The 15,455-nt window shown below is 45.8% G+C and overlaps 1 protein-coding gene across 2 annotated transcripts; it reads right to left on the bottom strand.

The window, feature by feature from the left end:
- Window positions 1-6,295: 6,295 nt before the first annotated feature.
- Window positions 6,296-14,521, bottom strand: TGIF1 (TGFB induced factor homeobox 1). 2 transcript variants are annotated; one of them, XM_070361560.1, is made up of 3 exons: window positions 14,380-14,521; window positions 8,356-8,582; window positions 6,296-7,371 (listed from the first exon to the last, which is right to left on the bottom strand). In XM_070361560.1, the coding sequence occupies exons 2-3, from the start codon at window positions 8,536-8,538 to the stop codon at window positions 6,796-6,798; spliced, it is 759 nt and encodes a 252-aa protein (XP_070217661.1). In that variant the 5' UTR covers window positions 8,539-8,582; window positions 14,380-14,521; the 3' UTR covers window positions 6,296-6,795. The 2 variants fall into 2 exon arrangements, with proteins under 2 accessions (XP_070217661.1, XP_005893705.1); XM_005893643.2 differs by lacking the exon at window positions 14,380-14,521 and adding an exon at window positions 13,940-14,311.
- Between the last annotated feature and the right edge of the window lie 934 nt (window positions 14,522-15,455).

Genomic DNA, 15,455 nt, shown 5'->3' with positions numbered 1-15,455 from the left:
CTGCAGCCTTATTGACCTGAGATGTCAAGGACAGAATTGGGGTTGGTGGAGCAGATGGAAAGTTAGGAGAGGAATCCTGGAAAGCAAGGAGCTGCAGAAGGAGCAAATCTCAAACGCTGAACCTAAACTCTGTCCAAATCCTCGGTCAGCTTGTGCAGGGAGATCCCAGCAAGTCCACTGAACGGCAGCAGCCGGAAGCTCAAAGAACTGATCAGAGATCTGAGCTACTATCTGCTACAGGGGAGAAAGGAGACCGGCTTCAGTCCAGCCAAATGAACTGGCTGCCAGAACAAAGATTAACATTCTTCATAGGAATGCAGCAGAATCCTTATTAAGTAGTATTTATCCTTAATAAGCAGTCCTTATTAATATGTCATCCATAATGTCTACCGTATAATAAAATGTCACCAGACAAGCAAAAGAGCATCAACATATGACTCCTACTGAGGCAAAATGGCATCAAATACTTTAACAAAGCTATAGTAAATATCTTATAAGGAAACATACTCCTAATTAATAAACTGATGGGGAATCTAGGCAGAGAAATAGCAATGATAAAAAAAGGACTAACTGGGAATTCTGCATGTGAAAAATAGAATAACATACTAAAATTCACTGGCTGGCCTTAACAGCACTTTAGAGACAGTAGAAGATTTAGTGAATTAAAAATTAATACAAACTATCCAATCTGAAGAATAAAGAGAAACAAGATTAAAGAAAAATAGAACCTAAGACAATAATGTAGTATAAATCTACTGGAGTTCTAGGAGAGAAGAGAAAAAAATTTTTGAAGAAATAATGGCCAGTATTTCCTAAATTTGGAAAAAACAAGATAAACTCATAGATTCAAGCTCAACAAGTCCAAACAGGATAATTACAATTATACCTTTTGTTGTTCAGTCATGTCCAACTCTTTGTAACTCCATGGACTGTAGCACACCAGGCTTCCCTGTCCTTCACTATCTCCTGGTGTTTGCTCAAACTCATGTGCATCAAGTTGGTGATGCTATCCAACCACCTCATTCTCTGTCACCCCCTTCTCCTCCTGCCCTCAATCTTTCCCAGCAGCAGGGTCTTTTCCAATTATACCTAGGCCCATCATCAGCTCAGTTCAGTGGTGTCCAACTCTTTGTGATCCCATGAACCGCAACACGCCAGGCCCCCCGTCCATCACCAACTCCCAGAATTTACCCAAACTCATGACTTCACTTTCACTTTCCACTTTCATGCTTTGGAGAAGGAAATGGCAACCCACTCCAGTGTTCTTGCCTGGAAAATTCCATGGACGGAGAAGCCTGGTAGGCTGCAGTCCATGGGGTCGCACAGAGTTGGACACGACTGAAGTGACTCAGCAGCAGCAGCAGCAGCATGTCCGTTGAGTCGGTGATGCCATCCAACCATCTCATCCTCTGTCATCCCCTTCTCCTCCTGCCCTCAATCTTTCCCAGTATCAGGGTCTTTTCCAATGAGTCAGCTCTTCGCATCAGGTGGCCAAAGTATTGCAGTTTCAGCTTCAACATCAGTCGTTCCAATGAACACTCATGACTGATGTCCTTTAGGATGGACTGATTGGATCTCCTTGCAGTCCAAGGGACTCTCAAGAGTCTTCTCCAACACCACAGTTCAAAAGCATCAATTCTTTGGTGCTCAGCTTTCCTTATAGTCCAACTCTCACATCCATATGTGACTATTGGAAAAACCATAGCCTTGACTAGACAGACCTTTACTGACAAAGTAATGTCTCTGCTTTTTAATATGCTATCTAGGTTGGTCATAACTTTCCTTCCAAGGAGTGTCTTAATTTCATGGCTGCAGTCACCATCTGCAGTGATTTTGGAGCCCCAAAACATAAAGTCAGCCACTATTCCCACTGTTTCCCCATCTATTTGCCATGAAGTGATGGGACCAGATGCCATGATCTTAGTTTTCTGAATGTTGAGCTTTAAGCCAACTTTTTCACTCTCTTCTTTCACTTTCATCAAGAGGTTCTTTAGTTCTTCTTCACTTTCTGCCATAAGGGTGGTGTCATCTGCATGTCTGAGGTTATTGATATTTCTCCCAGCAATCTTGATTCCAGCTTGTGCTTCTTCCAGCCCAGCGTTTCTCACGATGTACTCTGCATAGAAGTTAAATAAGCAGGGTGACAATATACAGCCTTGACAAACTCCTTTTCCTATTTGGAACCAGTCTGTTGTTTCATGTCCAGTTCTAATTGTTGCTTCTTGACCTGCATACAGGTTTCTCAAGAGGCAGGTCAGGTGGTCTGGTATTCCCATCTTTCAGAATTTTCCACATCATAGCCAAACTACAGAAATGCAAAGATGAAAGAGCCAGAGAAAGACATTAGATACAAAAGAACAATGATATAAGTGAAAACTGATGTCTCTTTAAAAACCATGGAAACCAGACAATAAATGCCTTTCAAGTGATGTAAAAAACCACCCAGCGTTCTATCTTTAGTGAAACTATCCTTCGAAGAGTCATTTTCAATGAAAAAAAAAAAAAAAGACCGATTAGTTACCAGGAGCCCTGCACAATTCTCGAGAAAATTCAAGCTGAAGAGAAATAACATTTGGACTCACAAGGAATGAAGAATATCAGAAATGGCTCAGATGTTTAGATGACACCACCCATATGGCAGAAAGCAAAGAAGTAAAGAGTCTCTTGATGAAAGTGAAAGAAGAGAGTGAAAAAGTTGGCTTAAAACTCAACATTCAGAAAACTAAGATCATGGCATCCGGTCCCATCACTTCATGGCAAAGAGATGGGGAAACAGTGGAAACAGTGACAGACTTTATTTTGGGGGGCTCCAAAATCACTGCAGATGGTGACTGCAGCCATGAAATTAAAAGATGTTTGCTCCTTGAAAGAAAAGTTATGACCAACCTAGACAGCATATTAAAAAGCAGAGATATTACTTTACCAACAAAAGTCCATCTATTCAAAGCTATAGTTTTTCCAGTAGTCATGTATGGATGTGAGAGCTGGACTATAAAGAAAGTTGAGCGCCAAAGAACTGATGCTTTTGAACTGTGGTGTTGGAAAACTCTTGAGATTCCCTTGGACTGCAAGGAAATTCAATCAGTCCATCCTAAAGGAAATTAGTCCTGAATATTCATTGGAAGGACTGATGCTGAAGCTGTAACTTCAATACTTTGGCCACCTGATGTGAAGAACTGACTCATTTGAAAAGAACCTGATCCTAGGAAAGACTGAAGACAGGAGGAGAAGTGGACGACAGAGGTTGAGATGGCTGGATGACACAACCGACTCAATGGACATGAGTTTGAGTAAGCTCCTGGAGTTGGTGATGGACAGGGAGGCCTGGTGCTGCAGTCCATGGGGTCGAAAAGAGTTGGATACGACTGAGCGACTGAACTGAAATATTTTAAAAAATACTATATACAGGCATAGCTTGTTTTTATTGCACTTTGCTTCATTGTGCTTTGCAGATATATTTTTTATGTCAAGTCTATCAATGCCACAGCATTTGTTCATGTCTCTGTGCTACCTTTTGGTAATTCTCACAGTAGTTCAAATTATTTCATTTGTATCATATTTGTTATAGTGATCTGTAATCATTGATCTTTTTTACTCCTGCCTTTAGCTGCACCTCTGCAGCTTATGGGATTTTCATTCCCCAACCAGGGATCAAATCCATGCCCTTGGCAGCGAAAACAGAGTCCTAACCAGTGGACCACCAGGGAATTTCCTCAGTGATCTTTGATGTTATTAAATGTTGTAAAATGATTATGAGTTGCTGAAAGCTGAGATGATGGTTAGTTACTTCTTAGCTAATAAAGTATTGTTAAATTAAGTTATATATATTTTTATTGGATTAATGATTCTATACACTTAATAGAATACAGTATAAACATAACTTCTATATGGATTGGGAAACCAAAAAATTTGTGTGACTCATTTTGTGCTATTCACGTCATTGTGGAGGTCTGGAACCAAACCCACAATATCTCTAAAGTATGATTGTATACATTCTCTTTTCTCTTATTTTTTGGAAAAAAAACATAGTCCTGTTTCAAACAAAAATTATGACATACTATTGGATTTATCAGTTATAGCTAAAATATATATAAAAAACAACAAAAAAAGAAGAGAGTAAATGGAACTATACTGTTCCAAGTTTCTACATTTTGTATGCTGCTGCTGCTGCTAAGTCGCTTCAGTCGTGTCCGACTCTGTGCGACCCCATAGATGGCAGCCCAGCAGGCTCCCTCATCCCTGGGATTCTCCAGGCAAGAACACTGGAGTGGGTTGCCATTTCCTTCTCCAATGCATGAAAGTGAAAAGTGAAAGTGAAGTCGCTCAGTCACGTCCGACTATTAGTGACCCCATGGACTGCAGCCTACCAGGCTCCTCTGTCCATGGGATTTTCCAGGCAAGAGTACTGGAGTGGGGTGCCATTGCCTTCTCCCATATTTTGTATAAGGTTGTGTAATATTAATTCTAAGTTGATTGTGATAAATCAAAGATGTATATTGTAATCCTGTAAGAACAACCATTAAAAACAATATAGTTTGAAAGAGAATAGGAAACTTACAACAAAATATGTAAAATATTCAACTAACCCCAAAAAAGGCAGGAAAAGAGGAACAGGGGGAGGGGAAAAAAAAAAAATCCAAATGGTAAACTCAACCCAAACATATCAATAATTATATTAAATATAAATCAACCAAACACACAAAGTAAAAGGCAGAGATTGTTAGGCTAAATTAAAAGACCCAAATACATTCTATTCTTAAAGAGATGAGCTTTAAACACAAATTAAAAATAAACGAGAAAAGATATACCAGATACTAAGCATAAAAATTATTTCTATTTGTCTCCAACTTGAATATTTTATTACATGTACTTATCCAGTTAATGTTTATTATATACCAGTTATTTATCCACCTGGATCTATTTGGGGTGATTTTTCTGTTTTTAATGTTTGGGTTTCATTTGACCCTTGACATTTATTTTTCTTCTAAATCATATGACTGCTTCCTCCTGCTCCCCCCACTGTATGATTAATGAAATGTCTTATCAAGGGAAGCCTTTCAGGATTTGCTGGCCTCCCTTATCCGCACTCAAAGAATTCCAGCCTTTGATCTAGCTATTAAAGCCAGTAATGATTCTTAATTGCCTGTGGTTTATTTCATTTTTGTTTACCTTGTTCCTTTTATATATTTTATTTTTGGTTTTGTCTATTTCTACGACTCTGAGGTGGGCCTAGGCCACGTCAGACTGACATGCCCTTCATTATTGCCTTCCTCTCAGACTAGAGCATCTGCCTTCTCCTCCCTTGTTTTTCTTTCAGCTCTTAATTGTCCTCATCAGTTTTTCTCTTCCACTTAGAAAAGAGTTTAGCTCTTTTTACTGTAGGGACCTTCTACACAGAATTTCAAAATTAGACAAACTTGAGTTTGCAAGAATTTTTCTACATTCTTTAAACAATACTGAAGCTCTAATGCTCCCTCAAACTTGGACAATTCATAAGCTGGGGCAGGGCTGGAAAGAACATAACTATAATAACAAAGAAACTTCATACTAAGCATGACTACAAAGAATGGTTTTGTGGCATGTGACAAACCCACTCAACCATGTAAGGGAAAGGAACACCACCAATCCCCTTCTAGCCATCCTGGCTTCATAAGGAATTGCCTATTCCAACAAACTCCACTTGTGTCGGCACCACTTTTCACAAACCATGACTTAGAAAAGAAACCTAATAAATTAACAATTATTTGGCAACCTAATAAACTGACAAGAGTTGTGGGAGATACAACTCTGCTGTTTTAACCATTTTAGACAGTGCTTTGAAAAATGATTTTAAACGTAAAGGCCTTACCTAACTGGACCACTGAACAAAAATTATTTTAGAAGGTAACATGCCAGAGGCAATACTAAGAACTGCTTGGGTTTTTGTTTACTTCTGAAAACTTAGGCCGCAATCTGATGCTTCGAGACTTTCCTTTTCAACATGGGTCACAGCTTAAAATATGCAGTCTAGACCACCAAGGGATTTTTGGTTAGCTAAACACCGATGGAAATGATTCATTTCAATTTGTCATGCAGTTTTAAGTAAAGATTTAAGGGCCTGCTATGCCTCCTATCAAGAGTAAATATCACACATCCTGTTTATACAGACTGGCTTGTCCACAGTTGTTCAAAGAGTTAGTGACACCCCCCCCAACTCACACTCCACCCTACCCCCAACTTCCTGCTCACTGGGGTGCTATATTCCTACTCATTTTTAAGAAGTGCCTCCCTCAACAAAATACTCTGTATTACAGGAATTTTTAAAGAAAATACTTTATTATGTCATGAAAAAAATGCATCAATCAACTAGATTCATACTTGTTTGAAAAAACAATTGAAAATTTATTAATTAGACAGTATGTGGGCATCCTGTTCCACATGGGAATGAGAAGATGCTATAGGTTCTCTAAGTATTGCACAGTCTGAAAAAAACACCAACAAAAAAAAAGGGAAGGGAAGGGGGGAAAAAAAAAATCACATGATCTTGGGAACCATCTCACATTATGAATAATCTACCAAGAAACATTAAAAAAAGAAAACCCTTTGTTTCTACAGTAGCTCTGAGTTTATAGTTCTTGGAATGACTGTATTCCACTGACAACATTTCAGTAACAGGAAGCTTCATTTTAGCAATCCCATGTGCAAATATTAATAAAAAAATATATAAAATAATGCAAATTCATCTTTTGCTATCATCCCAGCAATCATTAACATTTTTTTTTGAGAACTGTTTTGCTTGGGAAAAAAAAAGGGGGGTTAAGCCATAAGTTTTGCCTGAAGCTCCATCTCTGCAGCCTGTTTGAGTGCAACATCTACCAGAAGCTGAAAGCCACTGAAATCTTGGTTGAGGTCCGGTGGAGTAGGGGGAGGAGTGTTGAAAAGACCACTCTGTGTGTTTGCACTTGGTCCAGATTTACAGGAGTCCTCTGCGTACATGAGGGAGGTGTCTGTAAAGCTGCTGTTGGCCATCTGCTGTATATCTGTGTTTTGTCCCACACCAACTGACTGGCAGAGAGAGAAAGGCACATCTTTTAACGCAGTCACGGTGGTATGACAGATCACTGATGGACGAGCCAAAATGGATCCTGGGGAGGACGGCTTAGGAGACAGTGGCCTCCCCAGGGCTGGGTTGGGCCCAGCTGTACAGGAGTGAAACGGGCTCTCCTCTAGAGCTGGCATGAGGTTCCTAATGCTCACTGCTGACTCCACAGAGCTGGCTTCAGTCATCTTGGCCCCACGGCGGGAAATTGTGAACCGATTTGGATCTTTGCCATCTTTTCTCAGCATGTCGGGAAGGAGCCTGCGCCGGGCGTTGATAAACCAGTTACAGACCTGAAATTGTACAGGGATGTTTTAGACATGTTAACACTCTGCCAACACGCCTGAGAACCTCCTTCTTCTTATTGCTGAATCACTCAGTAGTGTCCAGCTCTCTGCGACCCCATGGACTGTAGCCCACCAGGCTCCTCTGTCCGTGGAATTCTTCTGGAGTGGGTTGCCATTTCCTCCTCCAGGGATCAAACCCAAGTCACCTGCATTGGCAGGCGGATTATTTTACCCAGAACCTTCTTGGGGGATGCCTAACTGGTCTCTCTCTTTGCGTTAAAGAAGGCATGAAAAGGCTTATAGGAACCTACAAATTTATTTCAAGGTATTTTGAGCCCAGCCAAGAAAGGAGAGGTGCTTCCTGTCATAAACTACCCCCTTTTCTAATACAAATTCCCCTTTTGGCTTCTCATCATCCTTAAACCCTTTCAGCACCAAAAAAAAAAAAAAAAAAAGGTATACGTTCTCAAATGTCTGAAAATGATTTTAGAGAGGGAAGTTTACCTTTTAACTCTCCCCATATTAACCTATTATCTACTGCCCAGCATTGAAGTTAATCAACTACAGGAAAACCTTCCTGTATGAAAAGAGCCACTCCTCCCAGTTACTGATTTTTTTCCCAGTTCAAATGACTATGTCAACAGACAGGACATGAATTACCTCACTTAAGGCTGTCCTTGTTTAAATATCAAACCAGTTTCCTGGGCAATAGAGTAAGATTTAACCTCCTTTTTATGTTTGGTGCATAAAGGAAGGCTCTTTTAGGCGTTAAAGGAAATGCTGTTTGACAGATGACTGTCAAGTGTTTCTGTTTCTCTAGATAGCTAACAGTTATTAGCTGTTAGCACTATAAACTTTACAAGAAAAAGATATGCCTCCCCCCACTTTGAGTGAGGAGGCAGTTTATGACTTGCTATATAGGAATGCTGTAAAGTGATTCTGGGGCGGGGGAGGGGGTACCCACCACCCCTGGGAATGCCTTCCCCTTACCTGTAGTGTAGATAAGTGTGTTTGCTGGGACAGTAACGCTTTTTCTTGCTCTGAGGGGTAGGCATTGTATCGGTGTTCATACAGCCAATCGCGGAGAATCTGAACGGATTCCTTGGGCAGGTTGCCCCTCCGCCTTCTCTTGCCTGAGCCAGCAGAAGAGGAGAGGTCCAGGGGACTGTCCATGCTGTCATCATCTTCAGTCTCACTGCCAGACGCGGCCACAACACCTAGGACAGGACAAAGGCCTGCTGTCAGCTGCTTCTATCAGCAGAGCACCTACTGCAAAGCTCACCTCTTTTAAACACTCAGCACAACCGCATTTTCTCAACTTCTGAGAGCCCAGGGAAGCACCGGTGTTTCTTTGTCCCGAACACCAGAGCTCGTCTGAAATCTGCAGGGTAATTCGACTCGCAGCATATTCCAGGTCCCCAGCCCATGGTCAGATTCCCTTTTGTACCCACTTTCCTATAGGACTCAACGACTCACATTCCTTTTGAATGAAGCTCAGAAAAGTCTAATCCAGCAAACGAGACAAAGCTGCACCCAAGGCGAATAGCATGCCACGTGTGAAACAGGAAAGGTGGCACAGCAGACGGGATGTGTCTGACAACCTCCTTGGTGAGGTCATTGCTAACTGGGAAAAACAAGTCAGCCAGGATCTTAATGCATGTTTCAAGCGCTGTTCTTCTTCCCTCTTCCACTGAAGGTTTTGAAATAAAACTGGAAGATTTTTTTTCCACTGATATAAGGAAGGAAAATTACACTTTTAACCCAGTTAGTATTTGAAAGATAAAATGCATGCCAGAATCTTCTGCCAGTTCCTTTTCCTTTTCACTGCTACTTCCTTTTATTCAAAACTTGACACCTACTTTTAATGGACAGCACTAGTCACTTTTTATTAAATACAAACAACCACTGATAAGTTTCATTGCATAAAAAGCTTTTTCTACTTTTAGTACTTATGTAAGGCCTCAAAAGAGACCTCAAAAGATGTCTAATACTGCGTAAATGTTTAAATTTCTATAAATTTCAATTGCCAGCCTAATCTGAACCTAGAATACTACATATCAATAAGCAGGATTCGGCTTTAAATCATTACATGACAAAGAAAACTTGAATATGCAACTACCACAGGAAACTCTTGTTTACAAGCACTTTAATCCTACCAGAAATTTTAAAAATTCACACACCATAGAGAATATTTAAATCACACATAGACTGGGTTCCACAAAAATTCAAATTTGGCCCTTTTAGACATTTAAAGATAACTTAGACTTTTTTTTTTCCTGGCCCTGCCTCGAGGCATATGGGATCTTAGTTCCCCAACCAGGGACAGAAGCTGAACCCCCTGCATTGCAAGCTTGGAGTCTTAACCAAGAGACTGCCCCAAATTTTGAACTTTAACTTTCCCCCTTTCAAAACTATAAAAGGCTACTCTGACTAAAGAAATGAAATCTTGTTTTTAAAGCATACTACAGTATGCTCTAAAAACCAGTATTTCTATGTAAAAGAAATTAAAGTAGCATGAAATGTAAAAAATTCTCATTAACATTGTTGACAGAACCTCAAGTAGTTTACTTGGTAGGAAATAAAAACAGAATATTCCTCAGAGTGATAAACCATTCAATGGCTTTTAAAGGAACTTTCCCCAAAACCCTTCCTTTCAAAGCATTTGATGGATGAGAGAGCCCACCAGTTAACTGAATCTAACTCTACTTGCTGACACATTTTCAGTTTTGGACGGCAGGGGGCAGAAGGTGCCGGAGGGAGTATCCGCAGAAAACGCAGAAACTTCAAAAGACAAAAGTAAAGCAAGTTCTAACAAAAGAGGAGGATGATCTTGCAAATTCACTTCAGCTCAAGATTTCATGAACCAACAGCCATCAGTAAAAGGCCCAGGAATCCTAAATTTTAACCGCTGCCACGTATCTGATGTCTTTCCCCAGAAGACTTCATTAAACTGCTTTAAAAAAAAAAGTTTCAAAAAAGGGAGACACATTTAAAACTGAAAGTGCTTTCACTGTTGAGCAGATGAAAACCTTTTAAAACCCATGTTAAAATTTGGGTGAAGAAGTATTGACCAAGAAATCCTTAAGAAATTATAAATATTCCTGCTTTACAACTGCTCTGATTAAAAAAAAAAAATCTTAATTTTTAAAAATCGTATCAAATAACTGAATGACTAACACTAATTTGAATAAAGCAATTTATTTAAACTTATCAAAAAGTCTGAAAAGCCAGATCTTCTTCCTAAGGCTATTACCACCCCCCAACCCACAGGCCACCCCCTCAACTTTTTAACTTCTTAAAAACAGTGTGAAAATCTGCACACTGAACAGTGAATTCCCAACTGTAAACTGATAATCACAAGTAGTTTGAAACAAACAAAAAACCCCTAAAGTGTATCCTTTGATCTGCTTACTTGGTTTGACAAGAAGCCGCCACTCTCAAAACAGGCGAGTGACAGAAGGTAGATACCAGTTAAGCAATACCAAACTGCAGTGACTTTACTGTGCTCTCAGTTCACTCAAATCAATGAGTGCCAGGCCTCCGGACGTCTTAACAAAGCTGAAGGAACAGGAAGTTAAGACTTCAGTCCCTCGGCTGCCCCAGCTGGTATTTCACTACAGCAAACCACGTTTGCTGCTGTCAGGGCTGTTTCCATTAAAACTCTCCCTCCGGATTGTGGCTCAACTTGGAAAAACAAAAAGACTTTTCCACGTTACTCATTTCCTATTGTAAAAGAGCTTTTGAACGCTTTCCCGGTTACGACTTGTTTCCAAACGTCTTGCTCTGCTCATGCTTTAAAAAATGTGGCGATGAGGGGGTGGGGGGACCTGGGCGGGAAGCGGGGATCACAAGCCTCTTACTCCATCCACATACAAGGAAATGTTGTTTAGAAAGCCACAAGATGGCCTATGGATCCCACAACCCTAAAAAGCACTCCCCCCGCCCCTCCCCCCGAATAGGAACAGAGAGAGCGGCAGAGCACGGGGAAGGGTCAGAGATAGTGGTTGTGAATTTGGACTTAAAAAAAAAAAAAAAATCTGGAAGAGGCTAGAAAGGGATCTCGGAATAAGAATAACCAGAGGGATCTTATAAGTGTACTATTAGGAAAAAGCAAACCTAACAAGTTTCCGGATCTTAACATCTCGGGAGAAGCGACAGGAACCCTACTTAACATCCCGGACACTAGATCCAAGGAGCCCATCCCGTCAGGAGCCGGGAGCAAAGACACTTAGGGGATTTTCCTCAACGAGTCTTCTGCTCGTTTGAAAATCACTTGGGGAGATCTTTTTGGCATCCTCAGTTTTCTAAGGCGGGACACTATTATCACTAACCAGTCTTAACCAACCCCCCGGCTCCACGATTGACTTTTTTTAAAGTGCTTTTATTTTCAACAAAACTTGAAAAGAGTTTCACAGACTTTTCGTAAGACAGACAATAGTCGGACTCGGCGAACCCGGCGGGGCCAGGTCTCTTCCGGAGCCCCAGCGGAGGCCGCTGGGCGCGGGGCCCCCAGGTGGCCGGAGGCCGGGGCGGGGGCAGGCAGGGCGGAACGAGCCGAGGGAGGAGCCTAGCCCCCGCCGGCCCGCAGGCTTTTGTTCCGCCAGTTCAGCGGCCCCCGCCGGAGTCGCCCCTCTGAGCTCACGAGCGAGAGAGCTCGCCCAGGCCTAGGAGTTTCAGATTACAAGAAGAAACTAGAAACCGGGCCGTGAATCTCAACGTCCGGAGGGGCCTGCCCACCCGCGGAGGATTTGCCAGAAAAACCTAAAAAGGGAAAGAAAGCCGGGCCACCTCGGCAGCCTCTGCAGCCCCCGCACGGGCTCTGAACCAGTCGGCGAAGTTTCCCCTCCAACACGTCACCTTCCATTGTTTCCATGAGTCGGCGCGCGGCGACAGGACCGCGCGCCCCGGGGCAGCGCTCCCCGGAGATTCCCCAGGGACCGGCGGGTTCCTGCTGGGCCCCGGCTGAGGGAGGGGGGCTTCGAGGGAAGCGGAACGGGAGGCACGGTGGGGAGGGGATGCCCCAGAGCCCGGGGGTAGCCGGGGAGGATCATCACTGCCGCCCCCGCCAGAACCGAACAATGGGGCAAGGCAACCCCTGCTCTCGCACCCCTAGGGGGACCCATCAGAAACACACTTTCCCCCAACTTATCCCCGGCAGTTCACCACGAGGGAGGGAACGCCTCCCTCCCGGGGACGGTCTGAACCTGTCAGTCCTCTCTGAACTGACACGATACCGACGCCCCCGACGCCCCCTGTGCGCGTTTTCTCGCCCAGTCCAGTTAAACATCCAAATTTCTGATCCCCCCAGGTCCCTGGCGAGGGGACGCGGGGAGTTGGTACAACCTCAACTACCAACGCCCCCCACCTCCGCGGGGAACGTTGAGTTTGACTCCCGCCCGCATAGCGAGATGTGCGGGGCTCCGCGTGTTTGAGTCACCGGCCCGGAGTCAATCGAACGTAAGTCCAAAGTGAAAACGTGGCCGAGGACACACGGTTTCGGTCCGGGGCTGCCCGGCTCTAACTTGAGTCTGAACCGTATTCGCCGGACAAGTCTGGAAGAACGTGGAGCAGGAGCCAGTCTGGGCATGCGCAGCACAACCCCCGCCACCCCCTGCGCTGGCTTCCCCCGGCGATTAACTTCTGTTTTGAACCACTCGACATAAATCACAACAGAAAAGCCAACTCCGGCCCACGACGGAACGTTCGGGGTGCCTCCCTGCCCGGGACTCAAAAGTTAACTTCAAAAGGGAGTTAACATTCTTTGACCTTTCGTGGTGGTGGTGGTTTTTTTTTTTCTCTTTCTTTCTGTGTATTTTGTTTTTAAAACCAGACTGACGGCAAGTTTCAGTTGTAAAGCTTCCAGAAGGCCTGGTGGAAACAATGACAGGCTCGCTCTTTGCATGTCACACTTGGACTCGTTCTCACTGCACGCCTTCAGTCCTAACTCTTCCTCTTGCCCCAGATTCATCGTGGGAAAACTTTTGTGAGGCTAGGAATTCTGGAAAATATAACTTTCCAAAGGGACCGACCCCCGGGGGCGATCTGGGGTCCAGAGTCGCGTTCCTCCGAGGGTGAAAACGCCCCATCCCGGGAGAAGTCGTGCCCGGACTCCGCCGGGAGCGAGTGGGGAGCCCCGGAGCCCAACTTTCAGACAAAGCGCCACAACCCCGCGGACCGGGCCACCCCGGGTCCCGACGGAGGAAAGCGGGACGGGGGTATCCCCCGACTCGGGACCCCACTCCCCCGCCCGCGAGAAGCCACGCGGCGGCTCGGCGGAGCGTGGGGTGTCGGTTTGGAGACAATGAAACTTGGAGGCGCACAAACAAGGCGCGGAGCGTGCTTCTTGACAACGTGCCAGCAGCGTGGAGAGGCCCGTCTCCCCACAACAGCCCCTCGTGTTGTGTCTGGAAGGAAAACAGCAACGGCCGTTCCAGACGCAGCTTCCACAAAGAGGACGGCCGCGGCTCAGGCCTGCGAGCCCCCCGGGGCGGAAAAGTCCGAGTCACCCGCGCCGCCCGGCGAGCACGTTGCCCCGGGACCCGCGCCCAGGGCGCGCGCCGCCCGCAAGCCTTACCTTTCTTGCTTTTCATTCTGGAGCTCCCCGGCCAGTGCCAGGCTACAGCGAGGGTCTCGAGGGACCAGGAACGGGGACGGAGGGACCGAGCGGTCGTCCTCCTTCCCGGCCGACTCTCCCGTAACTTGGAGGACGCGCTCCAGCCGTTATTGCTAAACACGGCGGCGCTCGAATCCCAGGCGCCCGCTCCTCGGGCGGAATTCAAGTGACACTCGGGCTTCCTCCCGCCGGGATCTTCTGGCAGCGGGCCGGGGACGCTCCCTCGCCCAACTCGCTCCCCTCCCCACTCCGTTCCTTTGTTCGCGGCTCCTGCTCGGCGCACCTCGGCGCTGTCAGAGTGAGCGAGGCAAGGAGGGAAGGTACCGGAGGTCCTGCCTCCGCCCCCAGCCGCCCGCCCCGTCCCCCGCCCGCCCCACCGCTCCTCCGCCCCTCCCCCGCACCTTCCAACAGCCTAGGACCGCTCTGAGCGCCCGGGCCGCGCCGCTTCACCCCGCGCCCCCGGGGCGGCTGTCACCGGTCCCTCATGGGGACGGCCGGGCTCAGGAACGCGATCCCTTATCCCCGCCGCGCGCCCGCCGCCCGCATCCCCGGCTTGGCGGCGGCGACACCAGCCAAGCGCCCTGAGTTGCTCCCTTGGGCCTTTCTTCCAGGGTCTGGCGAGGGTGCGTTTGGTTAGGAAATTGCAACAGATGGGGGGGCGGGAAATGCCGTTCCCTCCTCCACCCCAGGGAAGAAAAAGCCTTCCCTTTAGATTTTGACAGCTGCCCCAACTCCACCGGCCCAACTCAGGCCGCAGGAGTACACAGCCGATGCTGATTCAAGGGGCGGGGCTGCGCAGGAAAAGTATTCGGGAAAAGAACCAACTTCTTCCAGGACGCGCTGCTGCCATTGACACGCGCGGGCGCGGAGCGACGCACTGTTCTTCTCCCGGGGCTCTTCCTCAAAGCAACAGTGGGGGGCGGGCGGGGCGATGGGGGGAGGATGAGACCCAGACACCCTAGGCGAAAGTCTGTTGCCCCCGGCTAAAGCTGCGAGTTCCGGACTGGATTGCAAAGCAGTTTCGAAATCTGACATGTTGCGGACAGACACTTGTCATGCTCACATGCTCTTTAAAAGTCGGTGCCTGGAGATGGCCCGGACGCGCGCCCGCCCCGCCTGAGACTCGGCCTGACACCCCATCCCCGGACCCCCTCGTCTGTTTCGGTAAACGGTCTACTCAGGACTGAACATCCTGCTAGGGGACCCCTTTTCCCCCACCACCCCCACGCCCCGGTATTTCAAACAGAAACTATTAAGTAAACACATGTTCCTGTTGGTTTATTTTGGTTGAGAGTTAGGCGGGCTCCAGCGGGAGTTCCTGGATGAAATTACCCATTTTAAAAGTCCAGATGCTTTAGGCTGATTTCAAGAAATGCAGCCCCCTCCCCGCCCTCTCCTCTGGGTGTAGTTTTTGCGTGTCTGTCCCGTTGTTTTGAAGTCAACGAACTGTCACATGCCACACTAAGACTTTCCCCAT

The sequence above is a fragment of the Bos mutus genome, chromosome 24 (assembly GCF_027580195.1).
Source record: "Bos mutus isolate GX-2022 chromosome 24, NWIPB_WYAK_1.1, whole genome shotgun sequence".
Classification (NCBI taxonomy): Eukaryota; Metazoa; Chordata; class Mammalia; order Artiodactyla; family Bovidae; genus Bos; species Bos mutus.
The sequence above is the reverse complement of the archived record's forward strand: the minus strand, read 5'-3'. Positions and strand labels throughout refer to the sequence as shown.